At 51.7% G+C, this 25,066-nt stretch overlaps 1 protein-coding gene across 8 annotated transcripts in view; it reads left to right on the top strand.

Moving 5' to 3' along the window:
- Positions 1-758: 758 nt before the first annotated feature.
- The window catches only part of DOT1L (DOT1 like histone lysine methyltransferase), a 58,833-nt gene continuing 34,525 nt past the window's right edge, over positions 759-25,066 (top strand). For 7 of the 8 annotated variants that reach the window (XM_046904647.1, XM_040653667.2, XM_015299868.4 and 4 more), the window contains exons 1-7: positions 759-1,063; positions 12,912-12,955; positions 14,758-14,832; positions 16,558-16,621; positions 18,559-18,787; positions 21,840-21,934; positions 24,330-24,392. In XM_046904647.1, the coding sequence (XP_046760603.1) occupies positions 983-1,063; positions 12,912-12,955; positions 14,758-14,832; positions 16,558-16,621; positions 18,559-18,787; positions 21,840-21,934; positions 24,330-24,392 (651 nt within the window). In that variant the 5' untranslated portion in view covers positions 759-982. Of the gene's footprint in view, positions 1,064-2,014; positions 11,432-12,911; positions 12,956-14,757; positions 14,833-16,557; positions 16,622-18,558; positions 18,788-21,839; positions 21,935-24,329; positions 24,393-25,066 lie in introns of those variants that run through there. The other variant, XM_046904646.1, reaches the window with a different exon arrangement.

Raw genomic sequence — 25,066 nt, 5'->3', positions numbered from 1 at the left:
CCTCGTGCAACGCGTCCCTGCGGAATCCCTTTGCACAACACGTTCCTGGTGTGCCGCCCGTGCAAGGCGCCTGCAGCCCGCTCAGCCCACGCGAGGACTTTGGCTGCTGGCTAATTAAGGAGCTCCCTAACGACCCAATGAGAGCTGCCGTGCCGCACGGAGCTCCTGCCACGTCTCTGCAGGTGCCACCTCAGCTCTGCCCCCGCGTGCCACCGCAGCCCCACAGCGTCACGCGGTGTCACATCGCGCTGTCACGCGGGCTCTGCCGCCGTCCCGCAATGTCACCCCTATGCCACCACGGCCCCGCAGTGCCACCCCGTGCCAGCCTCGCGCTGTCACCCGCGTGCCGCTCCGCTCCCGCGGCGTCACCCCGCACACCCCGCGTGGCTGCGCGGTGCCACCCCGCGCCTGCCTCGTTCCGTCCTCCACGCGTCCCCACGGCTCTGCAATGTCACCCTGTGCCCCCCACGGCCCGCGGCGTCACACCGCGCCGGCTCAGCGCTGTCACACAGCCGCCGCTCCGCAGCCCGGCGGTCTCCCGCAGCGCCACCCGCACGGCCACGCGGTGTCACCCCGCGCCAGCGCCGCTCCGCTCCCGCAATGTCACCCCGCGTCCCCCCCCCCCACCACGCACACACGTGCGCGCGCTCCGGGCGGGGCGAGGCGCGTTCCCGCGCGGGGGAGTGCAGCTGAGGACAGGAGGAGTGCCGCCCCCCGCCCCTCCCCCCGCCCCCGCCCCCGGCCCGGCCCCGGCGCTCATTGTGCTCCTCACGCCGGCGGCCCAAGATGGCGGCGGCGCCGGAGAGCCCCGCGAGCCGCTCCCGACAATAGAGGGCGGCGCGGGGGGGTGGGAGCGCGGGCCCTCCCCGCCTTCCTGCGGCCCCGCACCGCCACACCGCGCCGCGCCGCCCGGCCCCGGGCCCGGCCCCACCCCGCAGCGCGCGGCCGCCCCGTAGCATGGTGCGGGGCCTCCGGCTGCGCCATGGGCGAGCGGCTGGAGCTGCGCCTCAAGTCGCCGGTGGGAGCCGAGCCCGCCGTGTACCCGTGGCCGCTGCCCGTCTACGTGAGTACGGGGGGGGGAGCGGGGGGCGCGTTGCGGCCCTTCGGGTTCACCCGTCGGTTTGCCGTCAGCTGCCGCCGCGCGTCGCGGTGTCCCCGTGTCACTCGGTTGCGCCTCGTGCCCGTCTGCCCCGCCGCCTCCGAGCGCTGTCCGAGCGGTGCCGGCTCCGCGTCCGAACCCCGAGCGCTGCCCGGAGGCTCCCCGTGTCCCGGCCCCGCGCGCTGCCCTCGTTGCCGCGGCTCAGCCCCGAGAGCTGCGTGACCTCAAATCCCCGCGTTCCAAACCCCGAGCGGTGCCCGGAGGGTCCCCGTATCCCTGTCCTGAGAGCTGCGTGACTTCATTCCCCGCGTCCCAGCACGGAGCGGTGCCCTCAGTGCCCGCGTCCCACCTTTGGGGGTCCCCGCGTCCCATCCTTGTGGGTGCCGCGTCCCAACCCCGAGCGGTGTCCTTGGTCCCCGTGTCCCTGCCCTAAGGGTCCCCGTGTCCCAGCACTGAGCGGTGCCCAGGGGGTCCCCGTGTCCCTACCCGGGGAGTGCCGTGTCCCAGCCCCACGCGGTGTCCTTGGTCCCCATGTCCCTGCCTGAGGGTCCCCATGTCCCTGCCTGAGGGTCCCCGTGCCCCATCCCCACGCAGTACCCCCCATCCCAGCCCAGAGCTCTGCCTTCTCCCCCCCGCCCCCCCCCCCCCCCCATCCCAGCTCGCTGTTTGGCGGCAGCTCTATGCGTGCAACACGTGTGCCAACCCACGCACACCCTCTCGTGTCAGCCCGGCCCCGTGTGCCGCTCCGTGCCGCGCCTCGCACAGCTGCGTGCTGCGATAGGAACGCATCGCTCCGGAGCTTCGGCTCCTATCTGCCCGCTGCAGCTCTGCCTCCCGCCTTCCCCTGCACGGACCTCAGCACGGCGCCGTGCAGCCGCAGCTCCGTCATTCGTCTGCGCGCGCTGCGCTCAAATCCTCGGAAACCGAAAGTAACGCCGCGACCGTTTCGGTGCTCCCCGGCTCTGCCAAAGGCGGAGCCGCCAACGGCAGCGCGGCGCGGGGCGGTGCGGGGCACCGATGGGCTCCGTGTGCGTGAGCTGAACTTGTGACGGCTGTGGCTAACAGAGCGCTGCGTGCCCCCCCCCCCCATATGTGTTATTGTGCTGTTTGCAGCGCGGGGGGTGCTTGGGAAATAAAGGTGTTTCGGGGTAGGGGATAAGGGAAATCGGGGCTTTCCGGCATGGGGAGTGGTGGTTTAGTAGTTAATTTAGGAGAAAGCTTCTGCTCTGACCGTGGGGGGGTGTGGGTTGTGTGCCCCCCCCCTTAGATTGCTGCCAGGGCAGTGTCCTTGCACAGCAGTGCTGCAGAACCTGACTGCCCAGCTCTGAGCCCTCCGGGCACTGCAGGTGCCTCCCCAGTAACATTGGAACCAACAGCGGCTCCTCCGGAGCTGATCCGTTCTGTCCTGCAGTTGGGTCTGACACACACACACACACACACACACACACACACACACACACACACACACACGCAGCCGTTGCAGTGGCGGATGAACTCTGGAGCTTTGGCAATAAATCGTGTGCTGCTGACACGGTGCTGAGCTGCAGCCCCGTGTTGGCTCAGCCCCGCTGGCTGCAGGCACCGCTGCGCTCCCTTTGACGCAAGCAGAGCATCTCTCGACTCGTGGGAAGGGAGGTGGGATACCAGGTGAGGGGATGGCGCACCTCCCCCGTTGGGTTTGGCTGCTGACTGCTTCGGGGTTCTCCAAGGCAGAGGGGAAGGCACGCAGCCCGCGCTGGGCTGAGCATGGTACGTGCGTTCCCATTGCAGCCCACGTCTCCTCTGCTCCAAAACAAGCAGCGTTGGCAGTGCTGTTTCACTCCATTCCTACCAACCAGCATCAGTGGGATCCCCCAGCAGTGTGGGGAGCTCTGCAGGCCCCCCCTTATCCCCCCCCCATATCTCGCTGGGGCCGTGGGAGGGGAGCAGCAGTGCTCCCACCACCTCCTTATAGGACACAGCTGACAGTGTGGCTCCTTCCCCCGCTCCGAGGGGAGGAAAGGCCGTGGTTTCCTTGCCGGGGAGCTCCGGGTGCCGCTGAGTTGAGTGGTGCTGTGAGTAATCGCTGCTCGTGACTCATGGGATATTTTCTGATGCTGACCTCTGTTTTTACGGCTGCCCCGCTTGGTCGGAGCTGAGTGAGTGAGAGCTGCTGTGTGTGGTTTAACCCCTTGGCTCCCATGTGCCGGCCTGGAGCTCTGTCATAAACCGGAGGGGTTGTATGGAAAATCAAAGCAGACCACAGCACGGGAGAGACAGGCGTGGAGAAGGGATGTGTGTTATCAGATGGAGCGAGCAGAATTCGTGCATCTGGATGGTCCTGAGTAATGCAAACTGAGGGTGGCGTTGCAGTGTAAATGCAGCGTGGGTGCGATATCGGGGCGCTGCAGTGTAGTGCAAACAGGTGTTGGTGTGCGTGGTTTGGTGCTCGTGCTGCATGCGAGTCCCCGTGTCCTTCTGAGCCGGGTTGCTCCTGCTGGTTGTGCTGGGCTGCTTCACCCCCTGTGCTTGGTGTTGAGCATTTAGGAGGCACGGAGGTGTGCTGTGCTGGGTGGGTTCTGTGTGTGGGCCCCTCTGTGCAACCGGTCCCGCCTGTTGCATGCAGGAGAAAGAGAGGTGTGCTGCTGGAAATCCCAGCTCAGCTCCACAATCTGCGTGCACCAACCCCTCCGTGCTGAGCAGCCTGCAGAGCCTTGAACCTTCCAGGCAGACCTTTGGCTGGTTGCTCTCTGCCCTGCATTGAATAGAATTCCCTAAAGGATAAGTGCAAACCCGCTGGGCCGTCCTGGCGCTGCAGGGCAGTGCTGCAGGTGCCTCTGACCGCCTCCATCCCCATCTTCCAGCATGGGAACCTCAGGGCTTTGCTTTGCCCTATGAGGGACAGTCCCAGCTGGGGGGGGGGGGGACAGGGATGGGGACAACAGAACAGTGTGATAAGGCCGTGCTGTTTGTGCAGGTGGAAGGGCACGTGGGGTCTGTGCTTTGTTTTTCTGTTCCTGTTTGTTTTTCATGGGTTTTGCCCCTGCTTCATCCATCTGGCGGGGCAGCAGAGTCACCAGAGGTGCCATGATGATGCATGTGGCAGCAGCCTGCTGGGGGGGTTGGGCTGTGTGATCCCCAGCCGTCCTCCCAACCCGTACAGTTTGGTGATCCCGAGTGTCACCCTTACAACAAAACACAACTGTAGAGATGAACCCCGTGATGCAGTGGTCGGAGGCCCTGCGCACGGCTGGGCTCAGAGCTCTGTGTTTCCTAAGGTCTCTTCCAACCCAACCGTTCTATGATGATTGTGTGAATGGCAAACCTTATTGAAGCCTTGCGGCGAGCAATGTCTGCCAGGGGAGGGTCAGGGTTCCTAATATCCAGTGTAAGGAATAGATTCGTGTCCCAGGAGCAGTGATGTGCTGTCCCAGGAGCAGTGATGTGCTGTCCCAGGAGCAGTGATGTGCTGTCCCAGGCTGCCCAGCTTGGCGTGGTGGGGTCACCATGCCTGGAGGTGCTCATGAACCTCAGAGATGTGGCACTGAGGGATGTGCTCAGTGGGCATGGTGGGGCGGGTTGGGGATCCGAGAGGTCTTTTCCAACCTTAAGGCTCTGAGATGGGTTTAGGAGCACCGCTGTGTGGTGTATGGACACCTGCAGGGGTGCCCTGTGCCCACCATCCCCAGCCACGTGCCTTTCCCCTGCTGTGCTCCTTGGAGCTGATGGCGAGCAGCATCCCTTCATGCGTGGGCTTCCCCTCTGCTTTTATTCGGGGGGGGAATGGGGGGGCTGTATGTGAGCTGGTGGCTGAAAATATCTATCTGGAAGCCAACGTTACAGCGTTTTCCCCTCCGCCCCGTGACTCACACGGCTGTACCGGGCGGCTCTGCCCACGGAGCCTCCCCACGCCCTGAGTAATTGCCCAGCAATTCGTTGTCGGCGGTGGCGGCGGGGTTAGGGGATTTTCTCTGATTTCAGCCGGGCTGTTGATGCAGCTTGTTGGGAAGTGTTTGCGGGGATGAGTCATTAATTAAAGAAACTTCGCTGGTGAAGAAAAGGGCTTGAATGCTCCAGCGGACTTCCTATTTCTCAACAGCCCGTTCTCAAAAGCGTTCCGAGTGGCGGGAGAGAGCTGGCAAATCATCGACTCCGGCATTTCGACTGCGCTCGGGTTTCTCAGCTGCCTGGCAAATAAACAGCAGCAAATGACAGCGTTGGCACGGGTCCGGCCCTGGGTCCAGCCCTGGGTAGGGCTGTGCCATGCAGCATGGCGTTGGGTGCTCCCAGAGCTGCCCCTTCCTCCCCAGGGCAGCTTTGCTCCTTGCCACCTTCGGGGCAGGGGTTGCCAGGAGGGACAATGGCTGCTTGTTTGGGTCTCACAGTGGCTTTTGTTCCAGGCTGGGTCCCCGTTGGATGCTGTGTTAACCACGAGTTGGACGAACGTGCGTCTCTTCTTTTTTTCCCCCCTCAGTATTTCTATATGCAACCTAAAAATAGTTCTTTTGTATTGCATCTTAATGCCACGTGACGCCGCTTCTCGTGCAACTGAGACCTCTTTGCAGCCTTCCAGTACTTGGAGGGAGCTCACGAATGGGAGGAGAGGGGCTTTTTTTTTGTGGGCAGATAGCGTTAAGACAAGGGGGAATGGTTTAAAAGTAAAACAGGGGAGATTTAGGTCAGATATGAGGGGGGAAATTCCTTACCCAGGGGGCGGTGAGGCCCCGGCATTGCCCAGAGCTGTGGGTGCCCCATGCCTGGGTGGGCCCTGGACAACCCGAGCTGGGGGTGGTGCCCAGCCCATGGCAGGGGTGGGAATGGGGGTGCTTTGGGGTCCCTTCCAACCCAACCATGCTGTGATGCTGTGGTTCTGTCATCTTTGAGAGCCATTCCAACCCAACTATTCCATGGCGCCGTGATCCTTAAGGTCCCTTCTAGCCCAACAGTTCTGTTATCACGTGGTTCTATGACCTTTAAAGCCCCTTCCAACCAATTCCATGGTTCTGTCATTTTTGAGATCCCCTCCAACCCAACCATTCTGTGATTCCTATGGTTCTATGATCCTTAGGGGCCCTTCCAACCCAACCATGCTGTGATTCCTATGGTTCTGTGATCTTTAGGGGCCCTTCCAACCCAACCATGCTGTGATTCCATCATCCTATCTAAAAACGTAACTGGGAAGACAGCGTAGCTGTTAAAGCTGGTGTTATTTGCAAGGAGATGAGCGGGGATTCATGTCCCTGCCTTTGGCCCGAGCTCCACTAATTCAAATTTATCTGCCTGAAATGCACCCAGCGGTTACGTCCGGACGTAGCGCTGAAAGCTTTTGGTGTGCTGGGGGAAATTCGTGCCACCAAACGCAGCTCCAGCCCTTGTCCTTCATGGCAGCCTAAATGTATGTGGAGATGATTATCCTTTCACGTCTCAGCGTTGTGAGTGACTTGTGTTCCTCCTGGGAGTTAGGCAAAATATCTTAGCTCTTGGTATGCAAGATTTATGGGAAATGTAATCGCCCTTCTCCCCAGACATCCATATGTCTACTTTTGTACTCTTCCTCCTTTCTTTTTAGCTCTTTCATAATGCCTCCCTTTCTTTTTCTTGCTGCTTTGAGTTCGCCTCTATCTGTCTGATGAAAGCTTTTAGCTGTAATGATGCAGGCAAGGACCAGAAGCAGGATGCTTTCTTCCTTTCCCAGTGTGTTCCTGCGGATTGATGGTCGCAAGGTATCTCGGCTTATTTAAAGTAACTGAGCTTCATTTATTTTTCTCCTCCTAACAGAAGGATCTGCAGAAGGAAGAGTTCATATCAGATATCTGAACGTATTAGGAACGTAATGCATCATGGTAGTTATTAGAGATAAGGCAACGCTTCCTCTGAGGAGGAACAAAAAATAAACCTGAATATACGGTGATGCTCACCGCACACTTCTAGAGATACCGAATAGAGTAGCTGCTATTTTTAGGGGGTAGGAAGAAGGTATGTTTTACAGCAGGAAATGATGGCTGTATAGATAGGAACGGATCTATGAATAACGCAAACGTTTGCCTTATGGGTGAATGAGTGTTTCCTAAATGTCTTCACGGCAAGGTCTGCTTGGTGCCAGACCAAAGGGAGTCCTGAGGGTGGGTGAATGAAGCATTGGGAAGTTTGTGTGAACAAACAAGGAGACCTACAGAAAACCCTGAGTGTGTTTCTTTGTGTAGAATACATAAAAGCTGTAAGAGCTTTAACACTCTGATTGAAAGCCTACTGTAGGATCATTGAGGTTGGATAAGGCCCCTAAGGCCCTCTGGTCCCACCGTACTCTGCAGCATGAAGGGCAGTTTCCTGAGATTTGGGCACTGCAGGAGATGGGGTTCAGCTGTGCTAACAGCACCTTTCTGACCCAACAGTGAGGCTGTGCCATGAGTTTCCAGCTTCGCCGATGTCCGCCATGGAGTTGGGAAGCTGTTGGGCTTCAAGCAGAGGTGGCAGTGAGTTTCCTGCTCTTCTTCCTTGCTCACCTTTACCCCCAGCAGTTTGCAGGTGTCCTTTGATGCCTTGGTGGCAGGAGGGACCTTGGAGGTGTTGGGGCAGAAGAAGTGGTTGGTACTGGGGTGATGTGGGAGGGGGTCCCAAAACCTCAAGCCTTCTCCTGCAGAATTAAATGTAACTATGGAAAAAGCAAAGAGTCAACAAGTAGAAAAGCTGTAGCGTTTCGAAGAAGCCCGTCTTTAAAAAAGGAAAGAAATTTCTTTTCAGTCCATGTAAACGAAGTGTTCGGAGGCTCAGTGCAGCTCTGGGATGGCTGTTTGCTCTGACCGGCGGTAATTCCGAGCTCAGCTTTACGTGCAGGTTGGAGTTCCTGGCAGCAGGGAGGATGGCTGCTTTCCATTCTGTGCTCCAGTTACCGCTGGATGGGAGCGTTGTTTCTTCATTTACACACACCCGTGGTTGCACAGAGGCCTGGACCTGGTGCTGCTATGAGAACTACTCGTACTGATGTCTGCTTTGTGCAACCAGAGGGTCGTCCTGGCGTGACTGTCCGTGTGGGTATTCCTTTAGGCTCTTCTGCAGGATGTCTGCGTGTGAATATATTTATACAGCCCCCCCTACTTGCTATCATGGGAACCATTCCCTCTCGCATTCGTGCGGTGTCCGTAGCAACAGTTGTAATTGCTGTGTGCAAAGGCAAAACGGTTTTATTGTGGTTTAGGTACTGCAGTGAAAGTGGGAGTGCTGGTGGCAGCCAGACCCACAGCTGTCTTGTCTACAAATACCAGGGCTCATGGCATACAGGATTACCTAGATGAGTTTGGATTTTCTTATCTAATCCCTTCTTCGTTTCCTCACTTAAGGGAACAGCAGTAATTGTTTTCAGGGAAGGCTTTCTGTCCTCACCTCCCTTTGGCAAGAAGTTTGCTGCTTCATTTGTTGGTGTGGAAACTCAGTGTCCCCGTCCTGCTTTGGGATAAAATCAGATGATATTAAAAGTCTATCCATACAGTGTGAAATACTGCTTGGAACAGCTTTCCCTTTTCCTTACTCAGATTGTAACCAGTGTGAGGCAAGACCTAAAAATGCAAAGTGGGCACGGGTTATGATTGCAGCAGCTGGAAGTGCTTTGGAGGTTCTGCTTTTCACAGACCTTTGTCCGCCACTGTGTGCAGGATGTTGGAGGTGGACATACTGTGGGCATGGATGCTGTGCTGGGGGCTTCTTCTAGGCAGGGTGTAAATGAAGGTGAGCCCTGGGGCACAGGGTTTGGGATCGTGTCCATGTATGGATGCTGTCCTGTTCCTGCAGCAGCTTGGCCTGCCTGCCTTGGTGTCTGGAGGAATGCTTATCATCCACCACAGATGGAGGAAACCTGAGGGACATTAGAGAAGCACTTGTCCTGCTCGTCTTCTGCAAGATTGATTGGCTTTTCCTAATCCATCTTTTTGATCTCTGCTAGCCATCTTGTCCCCAGCTGTAACATCTTCTCCTTTGGATTTATGGACGCTGTCTGCAGAGAGGGCTACAGCTCCAGGCAGCTGAGCTGTGCTTCAAACAGGGGCTGCTGAGACTCACTGCCCTCGATAGGCAAATTCAATAAGATCACAGCACTTATAGGTCAAAGTCTGGTGATCAGAACAACTCCTGAGTGCAGCCAGTGTAAACTTGGAGGAGAAGTCCTCCTTCTACTGTGCAAATGCCCGACCTCAGCTTGCTTGCTCTGCAGAGCTGGTAATGGTCACCTCGCCTGTTTTGGGAGAGGAAATGAGGTCTGGTAAGTCAAAGGGCCAGTGGGCCCTAAAGGTGAGAACTGCTATTTTTTTTGTGCAGTGGTTCAGTGTGGGCAGTCAGCCCTGTGTTCCTATCTGTGATAATTAGATAAGGAATCTTCACGTCCTTTGCACGGTGCTTTGAGATCTGCTGATAGAAAATGCACAGACTTTCTTTTCCCCCCTCTTACCACACCCAGGATTTAAAACTGTAGTTCTCATGGTTTGAGCTATTTGCTGCCTTAAGGAATTATCCCATAACAGTGCCATTAAGATCTCCTAAGAGATGTCAGCTTGAAATATAAAGCAACCAAAGCAGCCGCACCTCATGCAGGAGGTGTTTGCTATGACGTTTCCTCCTCCGTAGCAGCCAGCTGGTGTTGTGGCACCAACAAAACCACTGGGGGTTTTCACTCCTGCTCCTATAGGGCGTTATGCAAAACCCCCTGATTCAGTCCTTCCAGTTGTAGTGACGGATGGAGAAATCTGTGTCAGGGCTGGAGCTGCTCACTTGTGCTGCTGAGGCATCTCCACTGCTCCCTATACAAAACTGGGCTCTTATAAATGACTTTTGAAAAAGTATCTGCTTTCTTTCCATTATTTTTCTCATGAAATTTCTTGGCAAAAACTTGAATTTTCTCGGGGAGCTCACGTTTCAATTTTAGATTGAATATTGAGGTTGAAAATAAGAACCTCTTATTACACATTTCAGCCAGGCAGCATTGGCTGTAATAACTTCTAAGGTATGTTTTTTTTTTTTTTTTTTTTTTTTTAAACAACAGCAAAACTTGTTACGAACAGCTCTGGGTACATTCAGTTCCCATAGACAACATCTCACTGAGAGCACGCACTGAGGAGATAAGGCCTCACCCCATGGAGTGGTGCCATTCCTACGGCCCTGCGGATCCACACTGGGGCCTGAGAGCCCCTCAGGCTGTATGATCTTTACTGAGCACAGCCCGGGCCTGTGGTCGGCATGTCGGGGCCAGGGCCTACACAGTACAGTGAGGCCTTGGCCTACGCAGTATTGGAGTCAGGGCCTACACAGTGCACTGGGGCCTGGGCCTACACAGTACAGTGAGGCCTTGGCCTACACAGTACAGTGAGGTCTTGGCCTGCACAGTATTGGGGTCAGGGCCTACACAGTGCACTGGGGCCTAGGCCTGTAGGAAGCATGTCAAAGCCTGGGTCCACATGGCATGCCAGGGCCTGGGTCTACGCAGCACACAAGGGCCTAGGCCCATGTGCTCCCTCAGCAAGGGAGGGAGAAGGGCCTGGAGCCAGCGTGGGGGTGAATGGGGCTCCACTGTGGTCACGGCTCCAAGCTGCTGAAGCTGAAAGAGCATTTGGACAGCACTCACAGGGGTTGGGTTTGGATTTTGGCAGGTGCTGGAGCCAGGAGTTGAAGTTGGTGATCTGTGTGGGTTCTTTCCAACGTGGGATATTCTATGATTTTGTGATGAGGAGCTTCAGACCAAGATCATAGAATTGTCATAGAATGGCCTAGGTTGAAAAGGACCTCAAAGATCATCTAGTTTCAACCCCCCCCCCACTGTGGGCAGGGTTGCCAACCACCAGACCAGGCTGCCCAGAGCCACATCCAGCCTGGCCTTGATGATGTGCTGCGCTGTGCTGGTCAGGCAGGGCAGGAGGCTTTGTCATCAGGAACTGTAGCCTGGCCCTCCCAACCTGTTCTCCCAATTGGCTTGCAAACAGAGCAGGTTCAAGCTGCTGCCCCAAGCTCTATGCGTATAGGTCCCAAAGCAGTGCCTTTATTTGTAAGAGTTGTGGGCGGTGCTGGTGGTGTGCACAGGCAGCTTGTGCTCATGGTGAGATTTCTGCTCACCTTGACTCTGGCTGTGTGGGAGTGCAATGATGTGAGCACAGGTGGGATGGCTGGCACTGGCTGAAAGCTATCTTTGTTAAATCTTACCACCATAGCATTGAAATGGAGCTACGAGTGGCCTCTGCTTACCTATTGTTTCTTCCTTCCCTCCTCCATTTTGTGCTTTGAACAAACATTAGGAGATGGTCTTTGCAAGACTTGCATGAGATTGTAGGAGCTTGTCCACCCGGACAAAGCATATTGGAGAGAGTGGTGAACTTGGTAAGCATTCCAACATGAGCAACTTATCTGCAGTCAATGTGGAACCTTTTTCAGCTTCATTGCTGCTAGATAAAACACGAGCTGAGCTCCAAAGGCCCCTTCTGGCAGCAATCGCACAGGAGGAGTGAGGTTGCTTTACTAAAACCACTTGCTGGAACTGTCGCTATAGATATGCATTGTGATATTTATTTTTTAACTCAAGACAAAGGAATCTGTTAAATAAGCATTTTTGGTCATTTACAGGGGCGTTTTCTTGAAGACTATAGGACAGGGGGTTCTATGTGTGTTCTGCTAGCGCTGAGCTTGCAAAGCTGTCAGTTGAGAATGTAGCTTCTTCAGGGAAAAAGGTTATATGGCAGTAGAAGCGTGAATTCACTTTTCCGGTATAATGTGCTTATGTTGATAAACCATATTCTTACTATACAGGAACACAGTTTACTGGGAGAGCTAGATCATCCCAGGGGGTTTATACTGTGATAATTCTGTGTGTAGTGAAAGGTGGAAATTCATAGGGGATGTTTATGGATGAGCTGACTGTCTTGGGCTATTTTTGTACCGTGCAGATAAGAAATAAAGAGACAGGGGAGCCCTCCTCCTGCATGCCTTTCTTCTTTACGTGTGCATTTACAGAGCACGTTCCCATTGAATTACTTCCCTGTTTTCTAGGCTAAGCAGTACTGGTACAGTTATTTGCTCAGTGCTTCACATTGGCTGCCTGTTTATTGGTGCTGCTGGTTGCAGCTGGGTGTGGGCCATGCAGGGCCATGCACAAGCTTCTGGAAGGAGTACTTCTACAGCATCCTGAGTACATGGGCTGGGAAATCTGCTCCGTTGTGTGTACGGGAAAGCTGTGATGCAGATGGGGAAAGGGTTCTGCTAAACCTAAATCAAAATAATCCACGGCTACTTCTGTCATCTCTCTGTTGGTGTTTCTCTTCTTCCGCTCCCTCCCCTTCCCCAGTCCATTTCCTATGGTAGCTCTGTAGGAATTACACGTCTGCAGCAGATGAGGGAATTTGGGAGAGTGAGCCTATACCCTTCTGACACTTGAAGGTCCTGGATCCCAGGCTCCTAATGAAAAGGTCAAAGCCACTTTAAGAAGTGTCTAAATATAACCTAAACTGTGTGGATGGGCTCTGGTAGCTATGGCTTCTTGTGATGACTACAACAAGATATATAGAACACCTTCATCTTTCCAAGATAAGATTTTTTTTCATAGCATGGTGCATCTACGTGCACTGCGTGAGCTTTTGGGGCACGTCCTTGCAGTGACTTGTGATGTGTGTTTCTGGTTCTGTTGAGTAAACACCCAAAGTAATGGTCTCATTTGGATTGGTTTAAGGGTTCGGGTGGCAATCAAATACTCCTTCCCTTGTGTGCTTGTCACCTGTATCATGAACAAGATTGCAATTTCTGTAGCCTTCTGAAACACAGCACACCTGTCATCTCTGAAAATACCTGTTTGTTTGCTTTATTTCAGGACAAACACCATGATGCTGCTCATGAAATCATTGAGACAATTCGGTAAGTGTTCGGTGCAGAGTGGAACCCTTTCTTGTGCGTGACTGCATCACAGTGAGTGGGCACCTTAGGATATAAAGGAGGGCAGCAGGTTTGCCTGGTTGGATGGTGCAGATGAAACACAGAGCGGTGTCCTGCCTGCGTGGCCACCCGAGCTTGGAGCCTGGTCATCCCATATGGCCCAGCAAGCTGCTCCCAGCATGAGTGGGAAAGCTTAGCAGTATTGCTGATAACATCACTCATGTAGATGAAATCATAATATTTGACCACAATCTGTGGTAGGAGAGAATGTGCGGGTGCCATGCTGGAGGCTGGAGCTCAAGCTTTTTGTTTTCTAAAGAAGAAATGTTCTTTTTCCAACTGCAAACTCTGGATGTAAGCTGTCCTTCCAGCTCACTTGTGCTGATGCTGGTGAAGTTCTGTGCCTGGGGAGCCTGTGTTGTGCTTTGTTGGTGTGATTATGGGCAAGGTGGTGCTGGAAGCAATTGCCAGAGTCCTGTGTGCTGTTCTCAGTGCTGTGCTACCTGTAGGCAAGAGGGGGCTTGTGTAAGAAAGCAGTTGGGCCAAGGAGGTGTTTCACAACTGTCTTACAAGCGTGATTGCAGTGCAAGTGGGCTGTTGGAAGGCTTCCGTGCAGCCTTTTGCCTCCCTTGTGCACAGTGACCACAGCATGGTTATGAAAGCCTTGAGTGAAAGAATGCAGAGAACTATTGATCTCTTCGGGTGAGCAGCTGTTGAGTGCCCATTTGCCTAATTTAGGGGAAAAACTGGGAAAGTTGTAAATTTTGTTGGGGGAAGATAGGTAGATATTCACCAGAAGACAGTCAGGCATTGGGATCGAATGGGGAGTTCTATCTTTTAATTTGTGTGTATATTTATTTAGTAAGGGTGAATCAGGCAGAAGGAACCAGAACAGCTGGATCTCATCATGCCTTTTCCCCATGTTAAAGCGTCCATCATGGTGCAAGGAGAGGAAACGCTGCCATTCCCATTTCTGTCCTCCCTATGGCATGCACTGGGTTGTCGTGGTGATGGTAACTCTTCCCTGTTTTGGTGTTTTTGAGGAAGGTTTGTGCAAAGCCAGCGTGGCTTTTCAGTTGGCTTGGAAAAGAATTCACCATCTTCCCATATTTCGAGAGCAAGAATCTCATCTGTGAGGCGCCATTGCCAGATGCAGTGCCAGTGGGGCTGAGCTTTCCCCTCCTAATGGCAGCAGCGTTTGGGGCTTTGTTAATTCAGCACAAGGAAGAGATCTTTTATCAACATTACTTTGGCAAATCTGTTTTGGGTTGGGTCACGTCAAGTGTAAAAGCACCTTAGAGAATATCCTTGTGATGAATGGCTGCTGGTGATGGTGGTCTGGGCTGCTGGAGGAGAGGTCTTCTCCACCCTCCCCTTTGTCAGAGCTGTTACAGTGTCAGTCTCATTAAAAATCCTTTCAAAATACTGCATTTGTTTTTATTTTTGCATTATGCTTTATGTTAGATTAGCATCAGCCATAGCTCTGGGTATATTCAGATGCACTCAATGCACTTATCACCTCAATTTGAAGCTGTGCCATTTCCAGAGCTTTATGCCAATGTCTACAGGCACCTCGCTGTTTGTTCCACACAAACATGGACTATTGCAGCTTCCCAATTAGCATCTTGTGCTGCCTGCACTCCTCCTAACAATACTGTGTGCTTTCATGTCTGCTGCAGCATTCTGTCTCAACATATAGCAATGCCAGTCTAGAACTGAGACAGGCTGCCTTATTACAGCTAATTGGAAATGCTGTTCTTATTCTTTTCCTTCTCTCTTTCCAGGTGGGTCTGTGAAGAAATCCCAGATCTCAAGCTTGCTATGGAAAACTACGTTCTAATTGACTATGACACAAAAAGGTGAGAAAAGAAGACTTTTTCCCAGCAGGAGGACAGGCCAGCACGGTGTGCACTGAGTCTGTTGGTAACTGCTTATTCTTACCCACTACGAACCAAAGTTCTCTTCTGGAGCTGGCAGAGCTATTTCAGTAGGGAAATGTGTAACAGAAATATTGGCAAAAGGCTGTTGGATGAAGGACATAATAGGAAACCACGTAGGGCAGAAAGCTGAGCTCTGCTGCGTACGTTGGAATTACTCACTGCGAAACAATGATCGGTATCTGCGCTGTTGGACTGCGTCCAGCCCGTATTGAGCTGAATGGCACCGAGGTTTCTCCTTCTGTAGTAACTCCGAATTCCTGTTTGGAAAGCTGCATGCCAGAGCTGTCTGTCAGCGCTGAGTCCTTCTCCTGCCAGGGCTGTGGGAGCTGAACCTCCCCCTCCCTCCTCCGTGCAGCGTTCAGAAGGAGCGCGATGCTGTTTGGGTGGGGGGTAAATGAAAAGGCAAACCATTCCTACTGCTCTCTTGGGCAGCTAGGATTAGTTGGGGGTGCTTGTGCTGCGTGTGAGTGCCCATTCCACAGAGAGCTGCAAATGAATGTGTAGTGCGTGGTGTTCACCTTGGGGCTGGCGGGGGCAGACCCTCAGCCTGCAGCATCCCTTGGGGTGAGTCTGCATGCATGGACTTGCTGCACTGAGGCAGGAAAGAGCTGACCCCGGAGCTGTAGCATGCAGAGACCTCCCTAATTGCTTCTGTGGGGAAAAGCAGAATTCATTCAAGTTGTGCATGGGGGAAAACTGCATTTGTTCAGGTCCACAGCGTGGTTAAACTCGTAGAATGAGGATTGCAGATGAAACTCCATCCCTCTGTAAGTTATTCCTGGTTATACTCCCGAGCCCCATGCAGGTACTGCTATCATGATCTGCTTAAGCTGCTTTTCCTCCTCTCTGTCTCATTTTAACTGCTTGATTGCAGTGCCACCTCTTTCTACGTCCCCTGCTCCCCGCTTCTTGGTTCAGGGATGGCCATGATTTAATTATCTTGCTCCTGTAACTCCTTATTTGTTTTATTTTTATTTTTTTTTATCGAATCTGGTTACGTAATGCTCATTTCCTAGCAATATCTTTTCCTCCCTGGCACGAGATGAATTTTTTTTGATCCTCTAAGCTTCTGCCATGGAGGCATCTGTCTGCACTGACTGTAATCCTGAGCAACCCACGAAGCAGCCGCTGTCATGAAGTGCTGATCGTAGAACCATTCTGGTTGGAAAAGTCCTTTAAGATCATCATTTCCAACTGTTCACCTCCCACCAACCCCTGTCCCTAAGTCCTTCAATGGAGCAAAGGAGAACAGCATATAGATGCCTTACATTTCTGTGTGTCTGCGTGGAGGAAAATAAGTAGTGGGCTATGAGAACTGCAGATTTTCTCGTAAATCAGAGCTTAAGCTCAGTAATTTCCCTGTTCACTAAGGGAACTAATATTATAGGAATGCTCAGCTTCCAAAATGGAAGGGCCTTTCTTCTTTCCACGGCACAAGCAGGTTGCAGAACTTGTTGCTTCTTTGTCATGTACTGCTGCTCTGCTGAGAAATACGCAGTGTCCTAAAGCCGTGCAAGTAATTACATGTCCTGCAAGAAGCAAACCTTAAATAGATCAGCTTCTGTGATGACAGAAGGGCTGAAAGCTGTACCTCCAGGCTTGCCTTCTGCCCTCCTCTTGTTAACCCCTGCTCTCTCCCCACAGCTTTGAAAGCATGCAGCGGCTGTGTGACAAGTACAACCGCGCCATCGACAGCATCCATCAGCTGGTACGTATTGGCCATTGCTGTGCCACGGTGCTTATCCCACTGCTTTGAGCTCACACGTAGTGAATAACACCTAAAAACCATCAGGGGTTGAGCGCTGGGTTACGTGGTGTGGTCTGGTGGTGTCCCTGGCACTTTGGGGCTTCCATTCTTTAGGGGGTTTAAATCTCTTATTGCACGATCCCTCCTTGGCCACCTATCACAGAGTTACTATCGGAGGGGCTGTCTTACAGGAGGAAAAAAGCATAGTAACTTATTTTGTTTCCTTTTTCCCCTAAATGCAGGTTTGTAAGCTCTCATTCTGGTGCTCCTTTGGCACTTTGCTGTTCCCTTCAGGGGGCCGAAAAAAGGTTTCCACGTATTTCACTCGCAGAAGTTTCACAGGGGTTTATCACATAGGTTTACTTTTGCATGTGAAAATCTGTGGCCTATGGGCTCTTAAGCCATCCATATGAAGCCCCCTGTGTGTTATGGCAGCGATCCATGGCTTAGGAATTTCCGTGCTTGCCATTCAGTTCTGCTCTGTGCTGCAGGGCTGCTCTGATGGGGGAAACCAGAACGTAATCTCAGACCGATTTAACAAGGTGTGTTTTTTTTTTCTGTAAGGGTGAATTGAAGGAAGTAAACCATGAGTAATGAATTAATGTTAGCAGCCCGTTTGATTTTGGAGTTATAGGTGGATTTCTTTTCCTCTCCATTGTGCTGGTGGGAATTACTGGATATATGCAGCACAAGAGGACTTTCTGTCCGTCCTTTTTGGGCCTGAAGCTCCCCAAAAACTCTTTGGATTTCGTATGTAAATTCATGTTCCTCCTGCCACCCGGATCTCAAGCATAGGAACGCTTAGGCCACATTCTGGAACTGCCCCTTTGGTTTTTCCTTACTGAGGGGAAAGGCAGACGTTCCTAGCGCTGTGTTTGGGGTTGGGTGTTTCGTTTGAAGAAACAAGGGAAGCTCGATTTCCATCTCCTTCCTGCCACTCCTGTTTGTATGCATATGATCCCTCCCACCCCGCAATTCCCAGTGGAAGTTGAGCTGCTCTCACGCTGAGGTTACAGCCAACATCAGTTCGGTGGCGATCAGTAAATACAAAAGGGGTGAACAAACTTGCACGCCTTTTCCAGGTGTGCTCACAACTCAGCTCCGTTGATTTCTCACCTTCCCTTTATTTCTAGCAGTGGTGTTTGAAGTGATCTATTAGTTCACTAATATTTGCTCGTCCTCATGTTGGATTCCTGTCACAGAATCACAGAATGGACCGAGTTGGAAAGGATCTCAGGGATCGTGAAGCTCCAAATGCCCCCTCCCACTGCATGCAGGGCCACCAACCTCCCCATTTCATACCAGCCCAGGCTGCCCACGGCCCCATCCAACCCGGCCTTGAACACCTCCAGGGATGGACGGGGCATCCACAGCCTCTCTGGGCAGCTGTTCAGCACCTCTCCACTCTCACAGTAAAGCACTTCCCCATGACATCCAACCTCAGTCTTCCCTCCTTCAACTTCAAACCATTTCCCCATGTCCTGCTGTTATCCACCCTCTCAAACAGTTGCCTCCCCTCCTGTTTAATAGGTACTGAAAGGCTGCACTGAGGTCACCCCGCAGCCTTCCCTTCTCCAGGCTCAACAAGCGCAGCTCCCTCAGCCTGTCTTTGTAGGGGAGGTGCTGCGGCCCTCTGATCACCTTTGTGGCCTCCTCTGGACCCTCTCCAACAGCTCCCTGCCTTTCTTGTATTGGGGGCCCCACACCTGGACGCAGTACTGCAGATGGGGCCTCACGAGGGCAGAGCAGAGAGGGACAATCCCTCCTTGTCCCTGCTGGCCACCCCTCTTCTGATGGAGCCCAGGATCCCATTTGCTTTCCGAGCTGCAGGAGCACACTGCTGGCTCACGTTCGGTTTTTCATCCACCAAAACGTCCTTTCGTGCTCTTTCTGTGCAGTGGAAGGGAACCACCCAACCGATGAAGCTGAACACTCGTCCCTCCAACGGGCTCCTCCGGCACATCCTGCAGCAGGTTTACAACCACTCGGTGACCGACCCCGAGAAACTCAACAACTACGAGCCCTTCTCCCCAGAGGTGTATGGAGAAACCTCCTTCGACCTGGTGGCCCAGATGATAGATGAGATTAAAATGACAGAGGACGACCTCTTTGTCGACTTGGGCAGCGGTGAGTGACTGATAACCGAAGGGTTTATTCTTTTTTGCTCGCTGTTTTTTTCCTTTTTGTCATAAATTCACGTTTGGAAAGTAAACCAGGGCTGAGGATTACGTTCTAGAATAAGCACCTTTTCTAGTTAATCCCCAGTGATGCTTCTGCTTTTCACAACAGGATTAAGCAGACTAAGCAGATGTCCCAGACCTTGTTCCCTGTGGTGAGATGTTGGCCTGCAAGTGCCATGAGCCCTTCTTACAGAGAGCTCTTCGTGTCTGTTGGTGAATACACTTCCAAAGAAGGAGCAATATTAAAAAAAAAAAAAAGATGCTAAAAATATAACAGCCATTCCATTTTTAAGTGTTCATCAGTCTTGTGTGAACTCAGTGTATGCCATTCATATAGGAAGATGTGATTTCCTCTCCTCTCCCATGAAATGCTGGGCACGTCATCTGAAAATTAAGCAGTTTTTTCCCCCCTCTGATGTACTTCTCAGTGTGTCAGAAAAGACTTCTGTGACAGCTGTGTTGTGAGACCCCACAAATCCAACCGAGTGACTGCAACTGCCTCTCGTGTGTAGGTTGGAGTTTTAAAAGGAAGTTTGAGTTGGTAGAGAAACCAGCTATGACTCAAACCCATGTGGAACAGATATATACTGAGTAAGGAGACGATGTTCTTCTTTTTGTCGCTGAGATCTGGTTTTGAGCAGGAAAGGAGTAATAAGAATTTCCCCTTTTACTGGATTGGTCTTAAAATTGTAGGTGAAGTTTTGGTTTTGGTTCTGGTATGACTCAGGAAAGCTTATTTTCTAGGGAAAATATGAACAAATACATATTTAATTTCTCAGAAAACAAATATCAACCCATCAGGACAGCCATCCTCCCTCCAGATCCCAGTGTGTCTGCAGTCAGGGATCACCTCCTCCTGACCCCTTCCTCCCTCTGTGCAACTCACATCTTAAATTTCCTGTTCCAATGACTGATGGCCAACTGAGACCTGCAGAAAGCCATCAGGTCCAGCAAACTGCTTTCCTTCTGAGGAAAAAAGCAACAGCAAAAAAGGCCATAGAATACTGGTGGCTGTTTGTTCAGGAGGGTTGAAGAAGGTGATAGCTGAAGTCTTGCAGAGCTGCTGATGGTGGAACGAGAAGGCTGTGGTCAAGCTGAGGCGTTTGGTGCTCATATACCATGAGATGTGGTGTTTGTGCTGGCCTTACTGCTTGCCTTCTCCCCTCTTTTCCCTTGGGGCCCGGGCATCCGTGTGGATATCCGCAGTGTAAAGAGTCACGTAGGAAAGGATTGGTTTCAAATCTTTGGCTTCCAGTGTTTGGAACACTGCAACGATTGGAAACAGAATGTTGTTCCTGAGTTTGTACTGATGGAGTAAACTTTAGAAAACTGTGATCAGTGCAGTACTGAGAGCAGCATAAATGAAAGCCTGCTTTTCCTACCAGTAATGGGAATGACCTCCCTATAGCTGCATGCACACAGCAGGGGCTGCACCCCCAGGTGCTGTGGCCACTGCTGTTGTGTGCTGGTAGCTGTGTGTCATCATTAAGCTAATGGCAATTGCAGCACAGAAAGAAGGGCCAAAGAAAGGCGAGGTTAATAGCTTGTTATGCTGCATTGTGATTTCTGTCATAGCAGTGTGTGTATATCTTCCCCCTGGTCTTTGTCCTCCTTCAGGAGTAAGAAACAGGGAAATAGCTCTTCCTCAGATCGTGTTCTTCTCCCACCCCACAGAAATCTGTACATCTGCATTTGCATGTGTATAAAATCTGTGTGTGTGTGAAATGGGAGTTTGGGTTTGGGGGGGGGGGGGGGAGGAAAAAAAAAAAGGGGGAAAGAAAAAAAGTCAACCAACAAAACACCCTGACAGCAGCAGAGCTCTCATTGTGCCAGCAGTGTTCTGGTGGCGAGGGCTTAAAGGCAGCAGTTCCACCCCTTCAATTAGCAGCACTGCTTCCTGCCAGCAGCCAGTGACGTGCACGCAGCAGTGTGGCTCTGCACGCAGCAGCCTGGCTCTGTGCAGATGGGGGATCTGCTCAGGTTTGCTCTCGTTTCCCATGTGGTCATCTGCATTGGTGTGATGGAAATGGGCGCTGCGTCGGACGTAGGCAGGATGTATTCCAACCGAGTGCTTCAGCAGATGGGGAATGGCATTGCTTTAGCACCTGCAGAATGGGGGTCACTTGTAAAGGCAGAAATCAAAGTGCTGTTTTCCCTTTTTTTCCTTAAGCTGGGATGGAGGGAAGGGCGTGCATTGCTCAGGTGGGTGTAGGAGCAGCTCAGTGCTGCTGCAGCGTGCAGTGCAGGCAGAACTGGGATGGGAAGTTCATGCATTTTTCAGTGCTGATCTGGTGCTTGCTTCTGAAATTGTCTTTGAGTGTTGAATCTGATCATGTGTTCTAAAGCAGTGCTCTGCATTAACCCATAGGAAAATAAGCTTCTGTTGTTCTCAGGCGTTGTGCTGCATTTCGGGTGAGTTGTGTCCATAGTGCTGGGCAAACAGGTTGGTCTTCACAGTGACAGCTTAGGAATGTGACCAACATTGTTCTGGGCTGAGGTGGGAATTGTCTGAGTGTTTGTGCTGCTAATGTGTACTGAAATACAGTCTGAAATCTGTACATTTGAGGAAATGCTACTGGAACTGGTGTAATTGTAGCTCTTGGTGAGCCTTTGTTAGATGGTAAACATGGGCTGTGTTTAACAGCAGTAGCCATTAATGTTTATCAATGCACATTGCTGTGTTGTGGTCTTTATGCTGTTATCCTCAAAGTACTGAAAAATGGAAGCATCAAAACTGTTGTACCATGTTTCTTTTTTCTTCTGTAAGAGAAGTTAAACTGCAGTACATTCTCCCTCTCTGGGATGCAAATTCCTTTTACAGGAAGGTGGGTTCTTAGCATTTAACATATCTGGTAGGAAAATGGGGCTCATTTCAGCGATGCATGATTTGAATTGCAGAACAGATGGAACCCGTGGGACTTTCTGCATGTTTCCCATTGATGACTCTTTGCTTTCCTCTCTTGGAACCCTCTCTCAGGTTTGTTTTCTCTCTCCTGCAGGTGTGGGTCAGGTGGTGCTTCAAGTGGCCGCAGCCACGAACTGCAAACATCACTATGGTGTGGAGAAAGCTGACATTCCAGCCAAATACGCTGAGGTCAGTGGCTTGCAGTGAGCAATGTGCATACTTTTATTTCTCAGGTTAAGCCCTGGAGTGCAGCATGCCTGGGGGGGGGAGCGTGTGTCCTTTCCTTGTGCCTGCTGAGAGCTCAGCGTGCTTCTAACCATAGTGATGTAGGAGTTATTCAAGAGGAAATGCAGTGTAGGCTTCACCTACACCCCTGCACTTGTGGGTGTGAAATGGCCCTCATGCAGAGGGCTGTCAGAAACCAAAGCACTCTAAGCAAATCTGGGAAGGAATTGACTCAACAGACAGTTCTTAGGAGGTTTTAAGGCTGTCTTTCTGCCTAAGGCACTGTTGGCCCTTGTTGGTGTCCCACAGCTGGAGTTCAGCTCGGTTATTAAGCTGGGATAGGCTGACCAACAGGGCTTGTGAGTGCCTTGTCTGGTTGGTAGCTGTGTGCAGCCAGAGGAAATCTTACACCAGTGCCATAATGTGTAGGCAAGCAGGCAGTTTTCTTTCAACTTCTATACTTCTGTGCCAATGGGGGCACAAAGAGATAATCAATCCCAAGGCGATCCTGGGAGACAAACGAGCTGCAAGCAGGCAATCAAGGTTAGTCATGCCTTACCATACAAAGTTTACTTTCTGCAGCAGTCCGAACAGAAACGTACCCCTCCGTGTTGTTAAAATAAGCTGACTCAGTCAGTGCAGGCCAGAAAATTATGCCTTGTGAAGGAAAAACAAATCCCTGATCCTCCTTTTAAGTGGTGTGGGCAAAAATGCGTAAACGCAGTGGTGAGGAGGATCAGACAACGATCTGAAAATCCATTTTGTTTCTCCTCCTGTGACCCAGTGGAAATTTCCAGCTGGAGCATCGTGCATCCCCTCTGTGTGAGCCTTCTGGTTGCACCGGAGAGTCGCTATCTGAATTTAATAGTGAGCTCAGTGTAGAGATGAATGTTAAAGAGGGAATGTTAGGTTCTCACTTGCACTAATACCCCTCCCCATCACTGTGCAAACATAAGGCCTTAGTGATAATGGTTAGCAAACAACAACAAAAAAAAAACCCACCAACAAACACAACAGAAAACACCACCCAGAAATTAAATATTAGTATTAACTCATGGGGTGCCTTCTGTTGCAGAACAGCAGCAATATTTCATAGGCTTATGGGCTGAACAAATTGTACAGCGCTGTTCTGCTGGTTACAGATGGAACAGCTGAGCAGCTGCTGCCTGCATGCAGCTGATCTGCACTGAGCTGTGTGGAGCAGTTCTCCTCCCCAGTTCTCCCCAGCTCTGACAGACACCTGTGGGAGAGATTGGATTAAGTTTCTAGTTCAGATTGGCTGTGGCAGCGCATCTCTGGCTGCTTTGGTAAGGAAAGGATGCAGATGGCTTTGAATACCTTCAGCTGAAGAGGAAGAGTCTCATGGGTTTGATTTAGTGAAGCTGCCCTTGAAGAATAAAAGTTCAAAATACATCCAGCACGTGAAAATACTTCTGGCTTTGGTGTGTTGTCCTACAGAGCTTAGGGAGGGGGCTCGAGAAACAAAGAGTTTCAGCACACATCTGTTGCACACACTGTTGCACTGAGCTGTGATGGATATCTGCACATCTCAGATGTTGGTGGAGTCAGAGCTGCCGTGCTTTCTCCTGTATCTCCTTTCATTGCTGCCTCCAAATTTCGGCCCTTCATTTGTGGAGTCAAACTCTGGAAATACAGGAGGTTTTTTTGAGTCTTCTCAGACACTTGAGTTTAATTTTCACACCTGGTGTATAGGTGGACCCTCACTGCCAATATAGAGTAAGCCATTTTGGCCTGGCTTTTTTGTCATTTTTTGTTAATTTCTCCTATATTTGGCCAATAGAAGACTGGTGCCAGCTGTATGGCTGGGTCGTACAGCCTTCCATCCACTGCAACCCCAATCTGTTTGGATGCAGCTGGAAGCACTCCTTGTTGCTCTGGCAAATTGGTGCTCCCTCTACTCTCTGTTGCAGTTACTCTGCATGCCACTTTCTGCTGCTTCACCCCAGCTGACCCGTCTAAGCTTTGCTATCTGGGCTTAGATTGGATGCATTCAGTGCCTCCTACTCTGTGGGATTATGCACCACAACACAGCAGCTACTTAAGGTTGTGCCATTTTTAGTGGGAAGCAGCGTCAGCTCAGATTGCACTGCATATAACGTGTAATTTTGCTGAAAAGGGTGGGGGAAAGAAGAAACTGCCAGCTTTGTCTTGATCCTGGTGCAAATCTTTTTGTTAAGAAGTGGCAGTGAATGTCTGCCTTGTATCCCTTGGGTATTAATGGGGGAAAGGATGGTGGGGAGGGGGTTATTGAGCACTGTCAGAGCTTATCTGCTTTCACTGATGTCTCACTGCACCAAGTTGTCCTAACAGGTGGTTTTATTTCTCTTCCCTCTTCCAGACGATGGACAGAGAGTTCAGAAAGTGGATGAAATGGTATGGGAAAAAACATGCAGAATACACAGTGAGTGCAATTCAGCTGAAAAGCGTTGTGGTCCGTGCTGATGTACAGAGTTTGCAAAGCCCTCTTCAGCCCTTCACCAGCAAAGCAGCAGTATGAGTCGTGTCTGCTTCCCAGCTTTTCCTTGATCTCGGGGATGATTCTCTCTGAGATATCCTCCCTTCTCTCATTTATTATTTGGCGTGGTGTTATGGAAGTGCTCTCAGGGCTTTTCAGATGTTGTTGGAAGGTTTATTCTTCCAGCACTCTGTTGGTCATGGTGTCCGGCTGCCACGTGTCTTCTCTTTGTGTTAATCCCTTCTTTTCTCCCCCACCTCCCTCGTGTGATGTGGACGTGGCAGCCCCTGCTCAGGTGTCTGAGCCCTCCTGCAACAAACAAAGGTTGAAGCTTTGCGTCCTGCCGGCAGGTGAAGGTGTGATCAGTGGGATTGGTGCTGCAGAGGCTTGAAATTCTGCATGAAGAGCAGCACTGAGATTAAGGCAGGGAGTCTCAGGACTGGTAGCGGGGCAGATGGTGTGTAAGTGGAGCTGCAGGTGGGTGTGTGGGCTCAGAAGGATGGCAAGCAGTTAGCTGTCCCCTGGAAAGGGTTGGGATGAGATGCTCCATGCATGGAACCTAAACCAGAAGTCAATGGGGCATCACAGGCACCTGTCTGTCTTTGGCTGGGGGCACATGC

The sequence above is a fragment of the Gallus gallus genome, chromosome 28 (assembly GCF_016699485.2).
Source record: "Gallus gallus isolate bGalGal1 chromosome 28, bGalGal1.mat.broiler.GRCg7b, whole genome shotgun sequence".
Classification (NCBI taxonomy): domain Eukaryota; kingdom Metazoa; phylum Chordata; class Aves; order Galliformes; family Phasianidae; genus Gallus; species Gallus gallus.
Note: the sequence above shows the minus strand (reverse complement) of the source record. Positions and strands in the feature narration are given on the sequence as shown.